This window comes from Columba livia, chromosome 2 (assembly GCF_036013475.1).
Source record: "Columba livia isolate bColLiv1 breed racing homer chromosome 2, bColLiv1.pat.W.v2, whole genome shotgun sequence".
Classification (NCBI taxonomy): Eukaryota; Metazoa; Chordata; class Aves; order Columbiformes; family Columbidae; genus Columba; species Columba livia.
The window spans coordinates 25,873,078-25,895,273 of record NC_088603.1 but is presented as its reverse complement, the minus strand read 5'-3'; the positions used below and the strand labels follow the sequence as shown (position 1 = coordinate 25,895,273).

The window sequence follows — 22,196 nt, the reverse complement described above, 5'->3', positions numbered from 1 at the left end:
GTCTCCATGGTTCCTTCCGACATACCCACCCTCTCTACAGGACTGATACTTTTTGGCTGTAGCACATATCGCAGCTATTAAATCAATAAATATGGAATGAGACTTATATGTACAGGTTTAATAATTACTACAGCATGAGCAATGACTTTTATTAAAAACGGACATTTGGCAGATATTTATAGTCCCTCTGAAATTAAATTATACTTGTGAAATTCCCTTTTGTGTGCTTTATCATTGCTGAGGTATTTGAAAAAGTGATTTAGCAGCTCAAATATATTCTAGTTGTACATTACAGTTAAGCCACAACAGCTCCAGAAACTTGAAAAATGAGTGACAGAAGATTTAGGGAATTAGTAGTAAACATACCAATATACTCTGGCACACATTTAAAAAGCAGTGCATTTAAAATTATCCATGCGACTGAATATGCCACTTTATTCAGCTTAATGGTTTCTTTAAAAGGTTTTGCAGTACAAATGATTTTCTTTCTTCAGGGTATCACAAGCAACCACACTAAGGGGAACTATTTTTAAAACTACATGTGGAGCTCAGTAAGTAGTCTACTGTGATAATGCTTCCATGCAACAAACTCTTTATGATATCTGCTTTATTTTACACATGCGAAGACCACAATAAAATTAAAACAAGAGAAGGAAATGTAATCATCTGAAGTTATTTTAAATTTAAAAGTAAATACTATTGAGAATGGGCAATTCACTCAAAACTTCAGGATCTTTCTTCAGTTGGTTCATGTCGAAATTTAATATTCTAACTCTTAATTTTAACTGAAATGTTTATAAAAATCTCACCTGAAATAATAGTTTCAACAAATCCAGACACTACAAGCAATAATGCTAAAGGCACTGAGTCAAAACTGCAGAGGTATCAACACACAAATTAACAACTTGAGCATAAGAGAAGTTATTTCCAAATACCAGAGGTTTTGTTTCCATAACAGTTTCTTACCAGAAGACACAGCTGCTGCCTCATCTTGGTCATGATTCTCATGCCACTGCATCGTTCGGTAGTAACTGAGCATGACTTCCCAGAGAGCTTTGCAGAGATCAGCAAGGCATGGAATGTAGCTGTCTGATGTAATATGCTACAGAAAAACAAAATAATATCGTGAAACTTAACAACTGTGCTCACTTTTTTCAGAGGCAAAACCATATAAAACCCTCCATTTTCATACAGCTCAAGTGTTCGATGTACGTCAGTTTCCTTTTCAAAAGTTGCTGAGAGCCGATGAATGCCTGATTGTAGTCAACAAATCAAATGCTGTCTAAACGTGCAAAGTTCACGTGTTAGCATCTTTTTTTTAATTTTCTTCAGTTGGTCCATAAATTAACCACCTCTTATATTTATGGAACACAAAGGTAGATACAGAAGTCACACAGTCTTATGTTCTGCACCTCTAACCATCAGAGAGGGATGCAGCCACCCCTGTGACATGAGGACCCTGCATCAGTTCAATGACACAGATGCTTGTAGTTCAATAGAACAGAAGCCATCCTGGCTGGTGCCCCATTGGATAGAATGCTGTATAAAAAAGGCTTTTAAAAACAAACCCAAACATAGATGGCAGCTGTCCTACCTCCCTGATCCACCCTGCTCCATCCAGCCAATTGTGTTTTAAGACGTTCATTAGGAGAAGAGTATCAGAGAAATAGATACACAGCAGAAATATCTAAGATGAGACTGTCAGGTCAAGGGATGAATTTGAGAAGGGGTCTTGCTGGGTAAAGAAAAGACTGTAAAATATACTGCTTATTTGGGCAACAATGGTATCTGACCCTCATCTCACTTTCTGTGAACCAGCACAATCTCACAGCTTATAAACAAGGGCAAAGTCCAGCTGCACAAATGTGATTTCAATTACATTATTGTTTAAAGGTTCTCAGAGAAGTGTGGAAATCAATGCTTCAAACTAACACTGTTGCAGAAAACAGTTCATACTTTCTCATTGCTACTTCAGTGTCCACAGTTGCCTTCCCACACGGCGAGTTCGCTTTTACCATGCGGATACTGCAGGCCAACCCAAAAATGCACATCCTAGGTGATATAAAAGTTTTGGTGTTACACCTACAGCAAAACTCTTCAAAACCAGTAGCAGCTTCTGCAATAGTGATGTCAATGTAACCACCAAAATAATCAACCATGGATTCTATAGAGAGCAAAACCTTAATCAAAGTAATCAATTCCCTCTGAATTCCATCCTCATCCACTGACGGAACCGTGGCTTTCAGAACACTCAGTGTCCTCCCTGAGACATAATTGTAACAAAACCTTGATAACCTTGAATATTACTTTTGGTGGATAATAAACATTAGACTAGAAAGATTTCTTAGCAAATGCGTCACTTATGGTTCTCCTATTTTTCAGCTTTCAGGAAAAAAAAAATTCGTGTTCTCTTGGTTTCTAAGCTTCAATAATGCTCCTGGCAGAGGCACATACCACCCAGGCCATATCCTCCTATGCTCTGCTTATGAATAAGGACTCACAAAAACTGTGTGTTAGCATTAATAGATGACATCAGCAAAAGTATGTGGAGGCCTCATATTAATCATTATGTCTTTTCCATTTGTTTGGGATTTTTTTTAAACAAATTATTATTCTGGTTCTGTTCCCTATCAAACCAGAGCTGCCTCAAGGATATAAATTAGACATTGTGGGCACACCAACAATAAAAGAAAAAGTCAATTTCTTGGTGCATAAAAAAGTCACAATTGAGAACACTACTTTTTATTCTAAAACACCCTTTAATTGGAGAGTTACTGACTGCATTATTGAGGCAGCCTAATCATACATAGTATAGACCTCTGCTAATGATGAAATAAAATAGGGTATTAAGTTTATCATTTAAACAATAAGTTGCCCTGATATTTCAACAGTTGTTTCAGCAATTTTATCTGCCAACTCATCAGGAAATATTACTTTCACTGTATTTCAGGGCTTTCAGTAGCTGTAAAATATAAACTTTGGCTGCACAGATCACTACACTTGAAGAGATAATGGCTTCCAGGTAGCTGAGAAGAAAGGCTCACTTAGTAAACACCAAGATAATTCAATTTAGACTAAGGAAATAAACAACTTAATTTCTTCAAACTTATACTATAATTAAGAATATCAAAACTTGAAGATGAAGCTGCTAAACTGTACCCTGTTCCAATAGCATTCAAAAGGAGAAAGGATATAAAATTTAGAACATGACATATCACTAGGAAAAGAAATGCTCAACAAGGAAATAGTGACTCAGAATGCACAGGCACATAACTTACAAGAATGGCTAAAAATTACTGAAAACACTATTCTTTTTAAAAAGCCCACATTGTTATAAAATCCAGCGTCTGACTTCCAGAAGGAAACATACAAAAAAAATTAAAACAAAGAAAAAAACCCACCGTAGTTTCCCACTACTCATGTAAAATGGAAATGAGCTACATGAGTTCATTTAGAAAGATTTTTAGAAACACACAAGACGTCTTCCCAAAAAGGAGGACTTCAATTTTGTATGACTTCCATTGTTTAATTACAGTAAGCATGCCATAACCACTTACATGTTAAGAGCATCCTGTCCTACCAGTGTAGACAGCTTGAAGAGGGTTCTCACTGGAACCAGACATGGAGAAAAAAGGCTCATATTTTAGCCTTAAACAATTTGTTCCCTGACAACTGAATGCAAGAGATTAAAAACTGCCGGTATTTTTTCTACAGGTAGTTAGGAATGGAATTGCTATGGTAATCCAGCTTACTCAGCGCTCTGATTTTCACAAATGCACTGCAATGGGTAACAACCAACACTGAACAACACGATTTGTAACAGTCACTAAACTTTCCCCTGTGCAGCCTGTCCCTAAATACTTAATTGTTGCCAAGAAAGTAATGAAAAATTAGAAAATAAATAAATAAATTTCAAGGAAATTACTGCAGTATTCAGAGAACATTATAGTCCTAACATTTGGGTAGCTACAGATTGACAAATTTCCGCTATTAACAGGCTCACATAACTGAAGAACCACCTCATGAGGATTCTGCAGAAGGAAAACCAAATAGAAATAATGAGAAATAATTTTGTAACCACACAGTAAAAACCACAGATCCTTCTGCACTGTAAAGGGTAAGGATTAACAGCAGCACTCAATCTGTATTTTAGAAGATGCCAGGAGGAGCTCAGTAGGGCTGTTTGTAAATGGAAATAATTGGGCTTTGTATCATAAATATTAGCAAAGAGTGAGAAATAATACTGAAGGGCATATAGAAGCATAAAGCAAAAAACTCAGAAGAAAACTGCATTAGAATCTAAGAAATGAAAACAAAAACACCCTCTGAAGACAAACAGAAATATGAAAGGGCTGCCGTCTAGAGAACAGAGCTCAGGGTTTGCTGGCTTTCAATTAGGTTTCACCTCAGTGAAGTGCAAATACAACCTATCTGGAACCTTACTCATTCTCTTCATTAATACTTATGTCAACTACTCCTGACAAATTAATTTTTCATAATCTACTTCCACTCATACGAAGGCTGTTAGATTATGTAAGCCTTGGAAGTCAAAGGGGCAACTCTTCACAATGAAATGGTTTTCAATGCAGATGTGCTGTTTACTAGTTGAACCTACAGAACCCCAGGAGATTTGCGGAATCAAAGAGTAGAAAGTGTATACGAATGTGAAGTTTAATCTCCTTGTGACTGCACTTTGATTTAATAAATTGCAACTGATGGGGTGGGTCTTAGAGCAAATGAAGTACAATGAGGGTTTAGTCTGTGACTGAAAGAAATGAATGAAGTACATTGAAGATGGAAACGTAATTTCAGGTTTTAAATGGACCACCTAAAATATCTCATACTCACTCTACCCACCACCAAATTTTAAGAAAATTTCTCAGGGTGTAACAGTAAGATAACAAGTGAAAGAATTAAAGAGCGAAGTACAAATACTACTCAAAATACAGTAATTCATTTAATAACATTAAAAAAATATCTACATATGCAAGAAACTGCATCTAAAATCTATACTAGAAGAAAATAGATGGTTATGCCCAGTCCATTATTTGCCTGTCATCAGGGTTTTGCATCTCAGTAGTACCGCTGTCCCTTATCTTAATAAAAATGTGCAGCAAATCTGATGCAAAGTTAGGAGTAATGGGAAGACTCCAGTTAAGTTCATATCTCTACAATAATCAATACTGAAATGCAGTATTACAGAAACTGTCAATATAGCCTATACGCACTGAATAAAGTTCAAAGCTAATGGTGCTTCCAGTAACTAGCATATAACATTGAAGACATGGGAGTTCTGAAATCTTGATCTCCTCTTTGTATCCTATGATGTACTACTTCATTTATAAGTGTGCACACTAACTTCAAAGTGCTAAGATTTAGTGCAATCAAAATCAGCATTAAGTTGTGAATAACCAATCTCTCAATTAGCCTATGAGTTGTATCAAGAAACTACAATAACTGTAGGGTTATTTTAATAACTGAGTCCCTACTTAAATAAGGTACACTTAAAACAGTGGAAAAATTCAGATTAAAACATATACATATTTGCAAGAATTACATACTGTACAGAGGTCTTTGTACTGTAACTTCTGAAACTTGGTGTCTGTGTTTCCTGCACACAGCTCCACGTATCCAAGGACTACTTGAAACACAGTGTTGTGAATGGCTTGGGTGAAGTGCATATGTAACTGGTCCATTGCTGTCTGAAAGAAAAGGAATAACATAAAATCAAATAGTAAAATTAAATTTGTCATATGCCACAGTCCTTTAATGTAAGTCTTTTTCAATACTCAATGCTTAAAGATTGTAAGCACAGCCTCCAATCTTTGTTTCAAAAATACCCAACAGAAGACATGATAATATTACAACAGGGTAACATAAAAGAGTTTGGGTATTATCAGTAAAATCAGCTCCCCCTGCCATTCTCTCTCTATAACTCATCAGTTATTTCACATTACCACTAGTAAATATAAATTTTATATATATATTTAAACATAGAATTCACTCATTCATTCATTTATTTTCCTAATCACTGATGAATGTGTCAAAAAGAAATGAGTTGAGATCAGTGCTGTTTTTCCCACTGGAAACACTTCACACTAAAATAAAAATATTTCCTTTGCAATTAATAAAACTAAACCCAGAATTACAAAGTCCGCAATCCATTCACTTGCCAAACAGAGTTGTTCCTTGAGGAATATAAAGTAGGATTAAGTGTTACAGAAAAGCATGCACATCACATCAATGAATTTCTTACAAAAACTCTCTTGACAATAGAAACAAAATATGACATTTGTTTAAACTTATTTTTTCCAGGAAAAAAAAAAAAATCAGTACATGTACTGAATTATATAACTATATAACTAATTATAACTAAATAAAGTATAGGTTTTGCGACAATCACACCCCAGTTTCAGGTCAGGCTGTTTCCCTGATCCTTTGTTAATAAACTGTACATAACATCAGTCCATTTCGGACACTGACTCTTCTCACTGCTTGAAGATATAATAATTGGTATATATGGTACATAAGAATTGATTTTTTTAATTATTTGATATGCCAGAATGAAATTATCAGGTCCTGCATATTTGAAACTGCTCAGTTTCACTACCTGCTATTTAACATTCTTAGCTACTGACAGGAGCTGAAAACTCAATTACCACCATAAGAACTGAGCAAGCAATTCTGCTTCAATCCTATTGCAAATAACCAATCTTCTGCAGCTAGTCCTAACTTGAATTAGTCAAAGAAAACAGAATGACAAATGAAGACATGAAAAGTACTGAAGACATTGAAGGTTCTTGCATTTTTGTCTAATGAGAAGAGATCAAAATGAGAGATATTTAAATAATGACACAACTAAATTCTTTTCAGGACAAGTTCAAAATACATACTTTAATTGTAATAAAAAAGAATGTCGAAAACAAGTCATTCTATCATGAAAGCATAGCAGGCAAAACCATGCAGTAACAAATACCACTTTTGTTTTGTTCAGAAACTTCATTCCTCTCCAACAAAAAGTCTGACTTTCTCACCATATCATGCACTAGACTTCAGAGCAGTGAAAGCATTATCTCTGCTTTTGTTCAGGAAATAAAGGAATTGCCCACACAACACTAACAAAGGAAAAGTCTAATTAATCTTCTCGCCTGATTTCAAGTTGCAGCCTTTAGGCACTCAAATAATTCTGTACGTTGTCAAAGTATGAGAAAAGAAATCTGTGTCTGTCCTACTGCAGTTATACTGTTATCACACTTAAGCCATGGAAAAAGAACCCATTTTGCTAGAAAGGTTCTAATTAGAAAGAAAGAAAAAACAAACAAAACCTTAAAAACAAATAAAAATAAGGCATTCTAATGTCAGCCATCCTTCTGAATACTGGGAAAAACATTTTTAAAAAGCCAAGCATAATAAAGAACAAATGGGGTTCTTGTCCTGCCATCATCAGGGGACAGACACTTTGATGTGATCTTTAGCAACTAAAGCTCCCTGAAGGAATCTCTTCTCTGAGCAAAACATCATTGCTGTACTGGCACCACCACGTTCAGCCGCACTATGTTATGAGCACCGATCAATGATGAAAGATGCCTCAGGGACTTTCTTCTCTCTTTACCTGCCTTCACTTCCCAGGAGCTTGGTTCCAGCGCCCACACTTCATGTCTGCTTCCAAAGGAAACACGTTCACTGCCTTCCCACATAAACCATCCTCAGCCTTGAGGCCGTGCACCAACAGAAGAGAACTACATCCTATCGGAGAGTTTAGTCCTACATATAAAAGGCTCCAGGCACACAGAGATGCAACTTTTAGGACGTGTCCACAGTATAGATTTGACATGCCTTTTGTCACATTTTGTTGCCAAAAAAGTATCTCCTCACATCTTCATTCCTGTGGCATTTGAGTACAACATAAAATGGGAATGCACACATGCAAGGTACAGGTTGTGCACAACTCAGTAACAGCCACCTAGCTATGAAAAGTAGTACTCACCTGCCCAAACACAATTAACAATGCAAACAGCATCATAAATAGAGCTGAAATATGGAACTGTTAGAGTTATACAATGTCCAAAAAGCTACATGTTACCATAATACACATTTTACCTTCAATAATTACTGTTATAATTATCTGAGCATTATAAAAGCCTTTGTATACTCAACAAGATTAATCAGCATTAGGAAAATAGACTTCCATCACAGCACTCAAAGCTTCACACTGCTACACCGCTCTCAGAAGATGAGAACTAACCTGTGTTTTTCCAAGCAGCCTATAAGCCTGCTGAACCTTCGTATAATGACTGATATCAAAGTTCTTGCATATTTTGGAGAGCGCTACATCCAATTGTTCCTATATAAATGAAGGAAAAAACGTGTTAAACACTTAATAAAAACGGGCCAAGTAATACATTACTTAAGCAATAGCAACTGAGGAAAAGATGCTTATTTAAATGATCTCATAATTATGCTTGTACAATCGCTGGGACTGTACTTCTTGCAGACTGCAGTACTTCAGTCTGAGACTTCTGTCAGCCAAACAGTTCCCCCATTTCCAAGAACAAGCACAGTTAAAAGTACACTAGTTTGTTTAAGTCAAATTCAAAGTGATGTTTACTTGGAGCAAGTCTAGCACCACAATATGGGAGAGCTGGGATTTCTAACTTGGTCTACTCACACTCTCAGAAAACCCCCAGATCTGGGGAAAAAAATTTAAAATGTTCCACAGGTGTCTCAGCTCAAGCAATTCATTTGTAGACTTCTTAACCTGACCGCTATCTATTAAATGGAATTAACAACATCTGACTTAAAAGTTCATTGTGAAATAAGTCATCTATGGAGTACAATACCAGCACAATATTCAGTACCACATTTGAAGAAAAGAAAGCGCATGCGCACACAAGTACTAGTTCTGCTATCATGGCTATATCTTAGCACACTGCAACAGTTCTGCTGTAATGAAGTTCATCTTTATTTGCACTGAATTTAAAAAAAAAAAAAAAATACGGTCATGTACTTAATGACTTCCACAAATTCAACCATGTAGCTTAATAACATAATTCTAATGTCAACGCTGTAATATATTCAGAGATACACAGCCTAACTCTAGTTATTTTCAATTAACAATGCGAGAAAACAGGAATCAATAGTATAATAATACACACAGTTAGCAGGTACTTTCTCTCCTTGCTACTCACTAAAGCCATTTCAATTCTTATTATTTAAGGATCTTGCAATGTAGTCTTGTTCTTGCAAATAGAAACCACAAGAGATGGTTGTTTAGTGTCCCTATGTACTTTTACTCACTCCAATACAAAATTTTCATTAATTACTCTATTTGTCACAAAATATTGATGAATTTTAATTATAAAGATTTAGTAGGGGGGTTTTGTTACTGTTGGGCTTGGGAGAGTGTGTGTTTCATTTTGCTGGGGTTTTTTAAGCAGATCAATATTTGCTTTAAGCACAAAATATGAGAGCAGAATAGAATCAAATACTGCATTTTTTTCCAAAGCAAAATGGTAAAAGGACAAGTAACCTAAAGATTCAGAACTTCTTTAAAGGGTTACTCAGCAATTTGAATTTCAGCCATATACTGATTTAAATAAAAAAATGTGGTTTCTTATTTCATACAGAACATCTGTACAAGCAGAGAAACAGGTATATCAAACTGTCCATCAACACAGTTCTTAAACACAGAGCATATTAATCTTTTAAGCTACATTTTTCAATGGTTCTTTCAATGATAGCCACCTTGCATTTTATTTGTAACACAGTATAAAAGGTCAATGTTAAAATCTAAATTAAAGGGAAAAAGAAAAAAAAAAATGGACATAAGCAGAGGCACTCAACTATTGAGAAGACTCATTAAACATTAATTAGTACAACATGATTCTATATTAATTAGAGTATGTATTTCACAGGAACACTCTATGAAGCCCAGGATGACTTACATTCTCCCAACATGCAGACATAATTCCAGTTATAAATAAGATGCTTTCACAAGAGGGGAAATAAGGTATTTCTATAAATTCACAATTAATAAATAAAAATCTTGAATACAATTATGTGGCCAGCTGTGAATTGCTATCACCAACCAACATAGCACATTTCAGCAGATTTTAGTACAAGCAGAATTTGATTTTGCTTTTTCCAGCTGTTATTGGAAGTAAAGATGCACGTCTCCTTTTAAGCAACTTTGATGTTTTCTCACAAGGAATAAATGGCACATAAATTAAAGCAATAGGAGTGAAAGCTGAGTGATCTTAAAAAAAAAAAAGTAGTTTAATGACTGGCCTATGAAGAAAAGTAATTTCATTAGCTCCTTTGAATCAGTCATGCTCTGAATAGAGCATATATCAGTGAAAGAGTAAAATAACAAAGAAAAGCTTTGCAAGAAAGCTAAAGTACAAATGCGCAAAAGAAGGAAATTTAACAAAGTTCTAACTGTACAGGGAATTAAATAACAAGGTGCAATAATACATGCACTAATCTGACTTTCTAAAGAGCACATGACCAAAGAGCAGCTGGGACAGCTAATTCAGTTTCCTGCTGTGTATTACAAGTGCAGGCACTACTCACACTACATATACATTATACATATCTATATCACTAGAATTCTTACAAAATGCTTGCCATGTTCCAGCTCAAAATTACGCAGTAATAGAGTTAAAAGAATTCCTGTTGTTCATTGCCACCATTTTCCAGCAAGACACTATTTTATATGAATTTGCTTTTGTGATACTATTTACTAACTTAAACTAATCTTCTGTATTAGTCGCAATCTTTCATAGCTATTAAAATATTACTTCCTCTGGCTTAGCTCAGCAGTTGTCTTTTTGCTGACCTCTAAAATTTCCAGTGAAACTGTCATCTTGTGTGTAGCTTATACAAACCCATTGGCATGCTGCTAATTTACTTTTCACAACTATTTAGGAGTGGTCTAAAGAATTCGCAGCAGTTTATGGACTGAAAATCACTGTGCACCTTCACTATACAGGGAGCAGACCTTTGCTCCAGTACTTCAAATGTTATGTGCCTATTTGACTGCTTTACCACTTAAAGTGGGCACAAGTAGTAAGCTTGATTCATTTGGCAACACATTCTAGAGCATTTGATTTGACTGCAGTACAAAAACCTACATGAATAGCAATGACTATAGTATTTCAAATACGGTATTTGAAAGAAATGTGTATGTTCTGTAATTGTTAGTAACGTTGCATTAGAAAGCTCTAGTACCTAGAGGTTAAATACTAACATACTAAACACCAATATTTAAATTCTTACCTCTATTTGTTCCAAGGTGTCTTGCAGTTTTGAATTTAACTCACTATTAATGAAAGAAAAAAAAGTTTAAAATCAAACTACTGATCATATTAACATTTCCCACCAAGTTTCTTGTTTCCAAAAAACGTATTTGCCTGCTACCAAGCCACAATATAGTAATTTATCATAAATCATTAACCTGCTGTTTCTTTGTCAGACTAGCATCCCCACACTAATGTTACTACTGAAAGGCACTTACTGCAGGAATTTATAGTATTCCTAACACTTCAAATTAAACGACCTGCTGCAGCAGCACATTATCCTAGGTTTACAATGCAACAGTGTTAAGAGGGTCCAGACAAGACCCCATTTAGCCAAGCATTCCAAGACATTCTCAACTCCTAAGAAACTCTTGCTCTAAATGTTCTGATTTGGCACTCTGGCCTAGAGCAGAACATAACCAGACAGATCAGGGCTATGAACTCTTCGCAAACTATGATACAGTAAGTTTTACTTGTTGCTCGGGAACCTCTTAGAGAAAAAAGAACTTAAGCTTACTCAACCCAGAAAACCTTTTAAAGACCATAATTTCAATTCTCTGAGCCAGATTTGGTATAGAAAAGTTAACAAGAATAGCTACCATAAAATATTTAGGACAAAGAAAGGCACAACTGCTCCATCACTTTCCAACGATCAGCTTTAAAAATTTCAGAACACCAGACAGAAAAATAAAAAATAAAACACAAAATATGAATACTGTGTTTTCATTTGGAAGGGTTGAAGCAACCAAGAAATAGGTAGGATATTCTCTTTAGTATGGAAAGCACAGAGGTTTCATGGGATAATCACTGTACCTGATTTTAGACAACTTACTTCTGAGCTCTGAAACTTCCCCTAAGGGGCCCACACTAACTATCAAAAGACACATTCTAGGTCCCATACCTAGTTCTCTCCACTTAAATGATATGCCCATCACCCCTCCTTTCTCAGTTCTGCTAGATAACCAGGATACAATACATTTTTTCCTATTTAAACCTTTCTTTGAAGAATATCAGAAAGAGCTGGCATTAATCACTAAATAGAGTAACGAACATTTATTTGTTGTTTCTCCACATGCAAAAGCCTGCAAACAGAAAAGCCTCCACACCAGTTTCATGCTACTACATCTCCTGCTGGAGTTTATGAGCATTTCCTGTTCCTCATTTCTTTCAGCCAACAAGAAGACATTAGAACAAGAGTAAGAACCTTGCTCTGAGCACAGAACCTCTCGTTCTTTCCACCTTTAGAACTAGGTACAGGATAGAGCATAGACCATCACCCCCTGTGAATAAACATGGAGCTGGTTTACATGTTGAAATTAACTGGTCTAAAATACAGAAGTTGATACACAGGTCACCTCTGCACAGACTGAAAAAATGAATGAGTTTTCCTGCTCTAAGTCCTATGAAAGTTCACGAAGCCCCTAATGGCAGCAGGTACCACATGAACACCAGACTATGATTCCTTTCAAACAAGTGGCTGAAAAACTTCCTGGTCTTCAAAAACCATTTCTTGATGACTGCAGATGATCAGATTTGACTAATTTCACGCATACAACAGCACAGATCCTCACAAACACTAGTTCCTCATTTCCTCTGATCTTGGGCAGCTCATGGATCTGAGCCCTCCTGTCACAATTCCCAGCAAATGCCCCAAGATCAAAGCCATTCTGCAATGCATACGTTTCATTCCTCTGGGGACAGCAGGATGGGTAGGAATTCAAAGGATCTTTTTTCACATGAAACACAAGCAGGGTAAAACTGCCACGTGTTTCTCATCAATACTCTTTAGTGCATCTCCTGTTCCAGCACTGTCTTCCCATTCAAGTGATGGCTCAAGCACCAGTTTTAAATACTCACATTCATAGTTTATTTATTCAACCAAGCTATGACACATGGAGGTGTTTGCAAGAGTACAGCCAACATTTATACTAACTTAGGAAGAGAAGATGGAATCACAAAATTTTGTAAGAAAAGTAACTTTCATCAAGCGTTGAAGTTAACATGTAAAAATGCAGTGTCCACCTAAATCTGTATTTTCTAAGCCAGAATTAAAAAGGTAGTGCTCAGACATAATAGCTACATGATTATTAGAAAGCCCATTTACCATAATTGAGAATTTAATTCAAGGCATTCATTCAATTCATTAAAAAAATATTAGAAGTCTTCTTTTTGCATCCCCATCCATACAAATCCATTTTTAGAAGGCACATTACTGCAATACAACGGACATAACATTTCAACCCAAATGCAACAGAGTCATCCTATTATCTGACACTACATTTTGCTACAGTTTTTTCAAGGGAGTCTACTCACATCAGAACTGATCAACAAGCAGAAGACAAAAGCCTTTGATTTATATTTTTAAACAAAAATCACATAATGCAAGTATTCCCTAGGAAGAAGACAACGGAAAACAAAAAACAATAGACATCCAGACTGTTATTCCAAAGGAAAACAAGCAGCCACTCTTAAAACCGCAGAAGTCTTAGCAGGGAGCTGAAGTGCTTCTCTCTTCAGATTATGTATACACCAAAATAAAAAAAAATTATACACTTCATAGAAAGGTTTAAATCCCCCGGGGTTTAAGAGCTACACTCAATTCCCACCACCATCCAACATGAAAAATGTGAAGAATGATTGTACAAAGGAAGGCACTGATTCTTGCCATGTGGACAGAGGACAATCAAAGGGATGCTGTGAAAATGTCTTGGTAAGATACTGAGGAGATGCCTCATGTAAGTATGTTATAAATGCTACCACATATCTGTTTTCTTGCCTGGCTGTTTTTTACTGCAGTCCTAAATGAAATGCAAAAGATCCATTTATAAATTTAGTCCAATCCAAGGCTAGTGAGACACTATTCCATACAATACATATTCTCTCAGACTTTTGAAAGTAAAATAGTGCACAGAGACTGAAATGTGTGCACTGGGGCTGGGATTTACAGCTAAAATGTCCTTCTGCTCTCATAATGCAAACAAAAATGAGCTCAAAAAACTCTTAGAATAAAGAAGAAATGCTGATTTTTTCTGTCAGCATCCTTCCTTTCAAGACACTGTCTTTTTTAATGCAAGGATATCCTTTTGAGTGCAATAACAAAGTAAATCCTCACAGCTATTTGTCACGTATCTTGTCAGTATGCTATCAAATTTAAAATAGCATGACTTTTGCGGTTAAATATTCCAAATGGCAAAAATGAGAACTGTTTAAATTTTGCTATACTTGACATAGTGTAGTGGAGATAAACTTTGAAGCTGTAATAAAGTAATATTAAACCTAAACTATCATTAAACAGAAACTTTCATATCCTGTACAAAAAAAAACAGAATTTAACTTGTACAAACTGTGTAATTTAACCTAAATCTCAAAAGAGCAAGATTTTCAGATGAGCACTGTAAGATTCTAAGAAATCAAGCTGCCTTTTCAAGATGAATAGATGTTGCTGATTTCTCCAAAAGAAAAAAAAAATGCAGGAGACATGCAGAATAGATCAGACTAATGTTTGGAGCCACAGAGCATCTGAAAGAGCAATAAGTACTAAGGAGACCTTACTGAACAGTATAGATGAGACACAGATATGGAAAACTGCAAGGCCCATCTGTCTACAAAAGGTCAAGCAGAGCAAAAGTTGTTCAAGAGTAATGTCAATGACTGAGTGAAACCACATTTTTCCTCATCCAATTAAGCAAAGAATAGTTTTCATTCACTACATATAAGGAAAGGATTCAAAATGTTAATACATGTAGGCAAATGTTGGCCGCACAGTCAATTTATATCCATCCACAAGTTTTATGGAACTAAAAAGAGAGCAAAACGCAGCTTTGAAATCTGGCTTCAGAATAGAAAGAGGCTTATTTCCAGGTACAATCTCTAACTTCACACACTTTTTTGGTGCGTCTTCAGATCCTGGAACAGCTATACCTCAAAAGCAGATCCTAAACTGAAACCGAGGATTATGGGTAATTACTCTGAAATTGCAACAAAGCATACATTTAGAGGACAGAGGAAGGCAAAGCATGTGTTTTCATAGATTCTTGGTCCTTCAAAGTCAGACAGCAGTCTGACAGAAGACCAATCAATGTCAGAATTTTCCCCACAAATTTAAAATTATAATTAAAAATATCAGAAAAAGAATATCTAATTAATCCCATTATCTTCTTTGTGGATGAAACATCAAAATTCACTTCATTTTACTCCTTTATTGTCATATCTATTATGAATTTGAACTTCGTGTTTACCCAATTCTTCATTTTTTTTTTTCTTTCTAAAAAGCAATGGAACCAAGTCTTTCTGAGTTAGGAACTGCAGATATTCAAATTATTTCAGGTTCTGCAAGCAATTTCTCCATGACAGCATGAAGCTCTGCACTTGCTAATTTCATTGCTAAGAATCAGGGTATGTTACCGTCCACAATCCATCTTGCTGTAGGTAAATTAATTCCAGAATGTAAACTTGTTTATTTAAAAATATAGCTCTGGTATCTCCAGGCTGCAGATTGTAGTAGTTATATATAATTCAGTTTTAGTTAAAAGTTTAACTGTCAACATACTTCAACAGTTTCAAAACAATGACATAGTCCAAACATAGATTACATAGTGTTACCATTGTGAAGACCAGTTAGTAATGGTACAGGGATTGGGGGGGGAACTGGTGAGGATGCTTACACTTATAAATGCCTCGATTTTACTTTTTTAAGCAGAAAACTAAATTTCAATCGAATCTGCTTTAGAGAATGAGAATTACAAATAAATCACAAAGGAGCTGAAATCTGCACAATGTCATCTTACCTTATACAACTGTAGTGTCTGAAAGTGCTGGCAGCTTTCTGGCATTCCAAGCACAGCTGAATAGCTCCTGGATAGTCCTCTTCCTTAGGATAAAACACAACAGAAAGCTAATTTGGCTTTTGAAGCAAACACTGCAGTACCCATTTTTGCTTACATACTTATGCATAAACATTAAGAACAAATATTTTGCCTCAGGTCTATATAGTAAAGGAAATGAGTTAGGGTCTGTTGCACAACTTAATGCGCATGCAGTTCAGAATTAGAAAACACTTAAGCAACATCTGGAAACACTATGTATTACGTTACCTTATGCAAAATAATTGCTGTTTTGTTTACTTATGTATTCATACAGAACATATCAAAAAGTCTTTATTACAAAACAACTAACAGTTTTCCAGTTAACTTTCAAACCTTTTTTAATACAATGTGATCAATTCATGAGAAAGGAAAGAAGTTCAGGCACTGGTAGGCTATAGCTATAGTGTACAGAACCTAAAAACGGACAAGGGAGACACTCCAACATTATGCCCAAATAAACACTACTTAATTTGACACATTGTCTAGCTAATTAGAAATTAAAGACAATTGGCACACACAAGGCCCCAGGACAAGAAGAACATACTTTAAAAAAAAAAAAAAAAAAAGAAATATTTTCCTAAATTATAACATGAATATCCAATAGGTAGACAGATAAAGCAGGAAGTACACGAAGATGCCAGGACAAAACCAAAATAAAAACATACACACAAAAATGTAGAACCCCCAGACCTTGCCAACAGAACATAGGCAGCACCTTGGGTATAACTACTGGTTTTGTATTCTATTAGATAGGAGGTCAAAAAGGCTCTTGGAGGAAGGAAAACCCTCTTTAATAGCTAATAGCTTCCCTTTTTTGTCCTAATTACATCAGTTCTATTACATGCTTCAGAGAGATAAATGCAAAGCTGTTACTGGAATTTCAAAGTCATCGATTGAAGAGTAAAAATGCAAGGGTAATTTATGTTGAGCTATTATCAGAAAGGAGTTTCTGAAATTAAATTGGTTTTAACAGCAGTGTTCTAATGCAGATCAAGTTTAGCTAAAATCACAAAAAAAAAAACAACCCACGTATTATCCATTAGATGAAAACAGAACAGTACATCAGTCTAAAATGATTGCTGCATTTACAGCTCTTTGCATCTTTCTCCATTGGAAACCTGGTACTTGCTTCACTAAGTACCAGGGAGCACTGGGGAGGTCCCAGTTGCCTGTAAGTTGGCTAATGTGACACCCATCTACAAAAACGGCTGGAAGGACAATTTGGGGAACTACAGGCCTGTCAGTCTAACCTCAGTGCTGGGGAAGGTAATGGAGCAAATGATCTTGAGTAACATCATATGGCACATACAAGAGAACCATATGATGAGGCCCAGTCAATATGGGTTTATGAAAGGCAGGTCCTGTTTGACCTACCTGATCTCCTTCTACAACAAGGTGATCCACCTAGTACACAAGGGAAGGGCTGTGGATGTTGTGTACTTAGATTCAGTAAAGCCTTTGACACCATATGCCAAAGCATTCTCCTGGAGAAGCTGGCAGCTTATGGCCTGGATGGGTGCACTCTGTGATGGATAAAGAACTGGCAGGAGGGCTGGGCCCAAAGAGCTGGGGTGAACAGAACCAAATCCAGTTGGCAGCCAATCACAAGTGGTGCTCCCCAGGGCTCAGTATGGGGGCCAGTTTTGTTTAATCTCTTTATCAATGATCTGAATGAGGGCACTGAGTGCACCCTTAGTAAATTTGCAGATGACACCAAATTGGGTGGGAGAATTGATCTGCTGGAGGGTAGGAAGGCCATACAGAGAGATCTGGACTGGCTGGATCATTGGGCCGAGGCCAGTTGTATGAGATTTAACAAGGCCAAGTACCGGGTCCTGCACTTGGGTCATAACAACCCCGGGCAGTGCTACAGGCTCGGGGAAGAGTGGCTGGAAAGCTGCCTGGCAGAGAGGGACTGGGAGTGTTAATTGACAATCAGATGAATATGAGCCAGCAGTGTGCCCAGGGGGCCAAAAAGGCCAACAGCATCCTGGCTTGTATCAGGAATAGTGTGGCCACCAGGACTAGAGAAGTGATTGTGCCACTGTACTTGGCACTGGTAAGGCCCCATCTTGAATCTTGTATTCAATTTTGGGCCCCTCATCATAAGAAAGACATTGAGGTGCTGGAGAGAGTACAGAGGAGGGCGATGAAGCTGGTGAGGGGCCTGGAGCAGACGTCTGACGAGGAGCAGCTGAGGGAGCTGGGGCTGTTTAGCCTGGAGAAAAGGAGGCTGAGGGGAGACCTTACCGCTGTCTACAACCACCTGAAAGGATGTTGTAGCTTGGAGGGTGTTGGTCTCTTCTCCCAAGTAGCAAGTGAAAGGACAAGAGGAAATGGCCTCAAGTTGTGTCAGGGGAGGTCTAGATTGGGTATTAGAAAAAATTCTTCACAGAAAGGGTTGTCAAGCATTGGAACAGGCTGCCCAGAAAACTGGTGGAGTCACCATCCCTGGAGGTGTTTAAAAGGTGATTAGATGAGGTTCTTAGGGGCATGGTCTAGTGCTAGAGTTAGGTTACGGTTGGACTCAATGATCCCGAGGGTCTTTTCCAACTGAAATGATCCTATGATTCTAAGTCTAGCAGAGCTCAAATCAGTAATATATCACAGAATGTCAGGGATTGGAAGGGATGTCAAAAGACCATGTAGTCTAATCCCCGCACTGGAGCAGGAACACCTAGATGATGTTACACAGCAATGATGTGTCCAGGTGGGTTTTGAATGTCTCTAGAGAAGGAAACTTCACAACCTCCCTGGGCAGTCTGCTCCAGTGCTCTGTCGCCCTCACTGTCAAGAAGTTTCTTCTCATATTTAAGTGGAACCTCCTGTGTTCCAGTTTATACCCATTGCCCCTCGTCTTATCATTGGTTGTCACCAAGAAGAGCCTGCCTCCATCCTCATGACACTCACCCTTTACATATTTATAAACGTTAATGAGGTCACCCCTCAGTCTCCTCTTCTCCAAGCTAAAGAGACCCAGCTCCCTCCCTTGTTACACAAGCAGGTTTTCCAACATATTCCACATACAGCTCACCCCTGGAAGTTATTACAGCTTTGTGTCTGGTCTTTTTTCAATTGAGAATCCTATCTAAAAGTGCCCCTGTGAATGGCTACTAAGAGTTCTCATGCATATTCCAAGCTGTTAACTCCTTCTTGGAACAAAGACAGTAAACTGGCCAATATCTCAGATACCTTATTGGGAGTATACACTGAGCACAGCTCTAAAACTTAGCCAGAAAGGGCAGTTCCAGTCCTTAACGTTTAAAAATCACTGACAATCAGACATCAGGGTCTGCGTGTGGATGCAACACGCACACTTCTGCCTCAAGACAACTCCCACCAGTAGACAGTGAAGAGCTGATTTCCTGTGCAACACAATACAGCACAGAAACTAAAAGATGATCATTGTACAGAGATTCCTAGGCAGAAGGCAATGTTTATGCAGCCTGTAAATTAATACGCTCTTGCATGGTAAAGAACAGGAAAGTGTGCTGAGACAAGGTGTATTACCCAAGATGGAATTAAACTCAAAGAATCTCAAGAGTTACAATTACTTACTTTCCAAATTTAGTAACTAGGGATTATCATAATGACATTCCATCTAGTATTAGCTGTAGATATCTGGTAAACTAGCAAGTCAAAATTGTTACACTACATCATTAAAGCGTGGTTGTCAACAAAATCCTGAAGTTGTCTTTCATACAATTTAATCAGCTTAAGACAAGAACTATCTAATGCATCTTTAGTCAGTAAATATAGATATACTGCATCAGTAGAATTTTCAGTGTCATGGTCTGCATGCTGCAATGTTTTCTCAACTGGCTCTTAAAAAAACAACACAATTAATAACAAGAGAAGATACCATACTTACAAATAAAATAGTAAGGAGCCCTTACATAAATTTGTACAGTACCCTACCAGTACAAGTACTTTATCCAGACCCAGCATATCAATAATCAGCTAGATATCACCTTTTCTTTTCTTCCAAATACCAAGCTAAGACCAGAGGAGCAGCATAAGTTGAGGGTAGGGAGGCTCCAGAGCATTCTTACCATTACAATTTGGTCTTTGACAGAAAATACTTTCCCGACCCTGGCACAAGGGCTATCTGACATGAAGTATTCTTCAGAACATTTTAAAAAAGCATAAAAATATAATATCACCACACATACACACTCATAGCCTGTTTGCAAGAGGAAGGAAAGAAAGAACAAAATTAAGATGACTGACAAAAGTAGGCTTAGAATAGCTTCGAATTATAATAGTCTGGCAGGGACTTACCTCCAGCATCTCACTCAAACGCACATCAGTTCTTTGCTAAAATTTAAAAAAAAAAAAAAAAACAACTGTGATAACTACACAGAAATGAAGAAAACTATTTTGCCATCAAACAAAAACAACTGTACATACCAGTGTCTTTATTGTTCTCAGAGACTTTAGCAGTCCAATAAGCAACTGTCGTTTCCTCTGATTTGCAAGAAGCCCCAAACTAGTTTGTGTGAAGCCTTCCTTTGCTATATTCAGGTGCCTGCCAAAGTTAAAAATGAACATAATCTTTGATAATATGTAAAATAAAACTTATTTCCAATAAATTCTAATGTTTTCATCAAAACACATGCTAGAAAATACACTGTCAGCATTTTTAGGGAAACCCAGAAATTGAGATGATACCAACAGACTAGTAAGAAGGTATGTATTCCCTTCTGCAAAACTTCTCTGTGGATCAATGGTGTGTGGCAAAAGGTTCATGGTTTGAAAAGAACTCCCAACTGAAAAAGTGAGAGCTGCAAGAGAGAAAGCATCTGGTATTTCTTTCAGTATCTTTAACTACTATTGCTAATTCCATTCAGCACATAAATAGGAAATATCACCAGCAAACAAAATTCTTGGGTTTACAGATTTCTTCTGAAACACGTTTTTCCCCTCTTTCAATCTCTGCCCTTATTTAAGCAAGATACCTTCTTCCATTCGTGCAAATAACCGCTGCTAACTGAAGGCCAGTCTGCAATGATGTAATACGTTCAAGTTCCTACAGAGAGACAACAGGTTAAATAAAAACACTAGTTGAAGCTGTGCTACCCACCAGCAAAGACTAGTCATTAGTAGGTTTCTCTTGAGATGTTACAGTGACTTTGCAGAGTTACTTTAAATATTATTTGTTTCATCATTTTATTTATTCTAAGCAGGGGAATGTAACATTAATATAAGCTATCTTTTAAAATACAATTCTCTTTTCAATAAAGATATTTGCAATCCATTTTCATTGCAGTGGGACGCTCTACATTTTTATACAGTACATTTAGCCTAAGAATCCCCATACCATTGATGCCCTACAGCAAAATGATCAAAGCTTCAGATACAGAAGCACAGTGTTTAATTTGCATTAATATGCCAGAGAGCAGCATTTTCTGTTTTAGAAGCACTTGTATTCTACCGAATTAATAGATGTCACTTCAAATGAACGTTAATTGTATCCTGTTGAATTTCAGCTGAAAACTCTTCAGCACAGGTGACCTGAATTTAGCTTGATTTTGACTTAGTGAAGTGCCTAACACAATCTCAACTCCTTTAAAAAGAATAAAACTTTTAACATACCTATTAAGATTTCTTTTGTTAGGAACAGAACTGCAGAAAAGTGAATGCTCTCCCCATGCTAAAGAAAAGCCTTTTTTTTTTTTTTTTTAAATACTGCTTATAATTTCAAAACATATCAAGGGATTTCCATGAAGAGAACAGAGACTTTCACCTTGAAAACTAACCTAATTCTAAAGATATGATAAGCAAAAACAAGTTTAAAGTTTAGTTCAGTTTAAGAAAAGCTCCTGGTCATTCTCCAAAGATACATGTAATTCTGACAAATCACTGAACTGCGTCTTTCACCAAAAACAGTTCCTCCATTATGTCAACAATGCTGCTTTTGCAAAAATGACAGCTTAGTTGCTGATATGCATAATATCTTAAGAAACCAAATTCAAGGATGACTTTCCTCAGTACCAACTTCTCACTAAAAGCATACTTTGCTAGTGAAAAGGTC

General features: G+C 36.7%; 1 protein-coding gene across 1 annotated transcript in view; it reads right to left on the bottom strand.

Moving 5' to 3' along the window:
* VPS50 (VPS50 subunit of EARP/GARPII complex) overlaps window positions 1-22,196 on the bottom strand; it is a 92,469-nt gene that overhangs the window by 53,056 nt on the left and 17,217 nt on the right. Inside the window, exons 6-13 of the mRNA XM_005504929.4 lie at window positions 21,121-21,191; window positions 20,573-20,690; window positions 20,444-20,479; window positions 16,085-16,167; window positions 11,278-11,320; window positions 8,246-8,344; window positions 5,562-5,702; window positions 967-1,102 (exon numbers count right to left, since the gene is read on the bottom strand). Coding sequence (XP_005504986.2) covers window positions 967-1,102; window positions 5,562-5,702; window positions 8,246-8,344; window positions 11,278-11,320; window positions 16,085-16,167; window positions 20,444-20,479; window positions 20,573-20,690; window positions 21,121-21,191 — 727 coding nt within the window. The remainder of the gene's footprint in view (window positions 1-966; window positions 1,103-5,561; window positions 5,703-8,245; window positions 8,345-11,277; window positions 11,321-16,084; window positions 16,168-20,443; window positions 20,480-20,572; window positions 20,691-21,120; window positions 21,192-22,196) is intronic.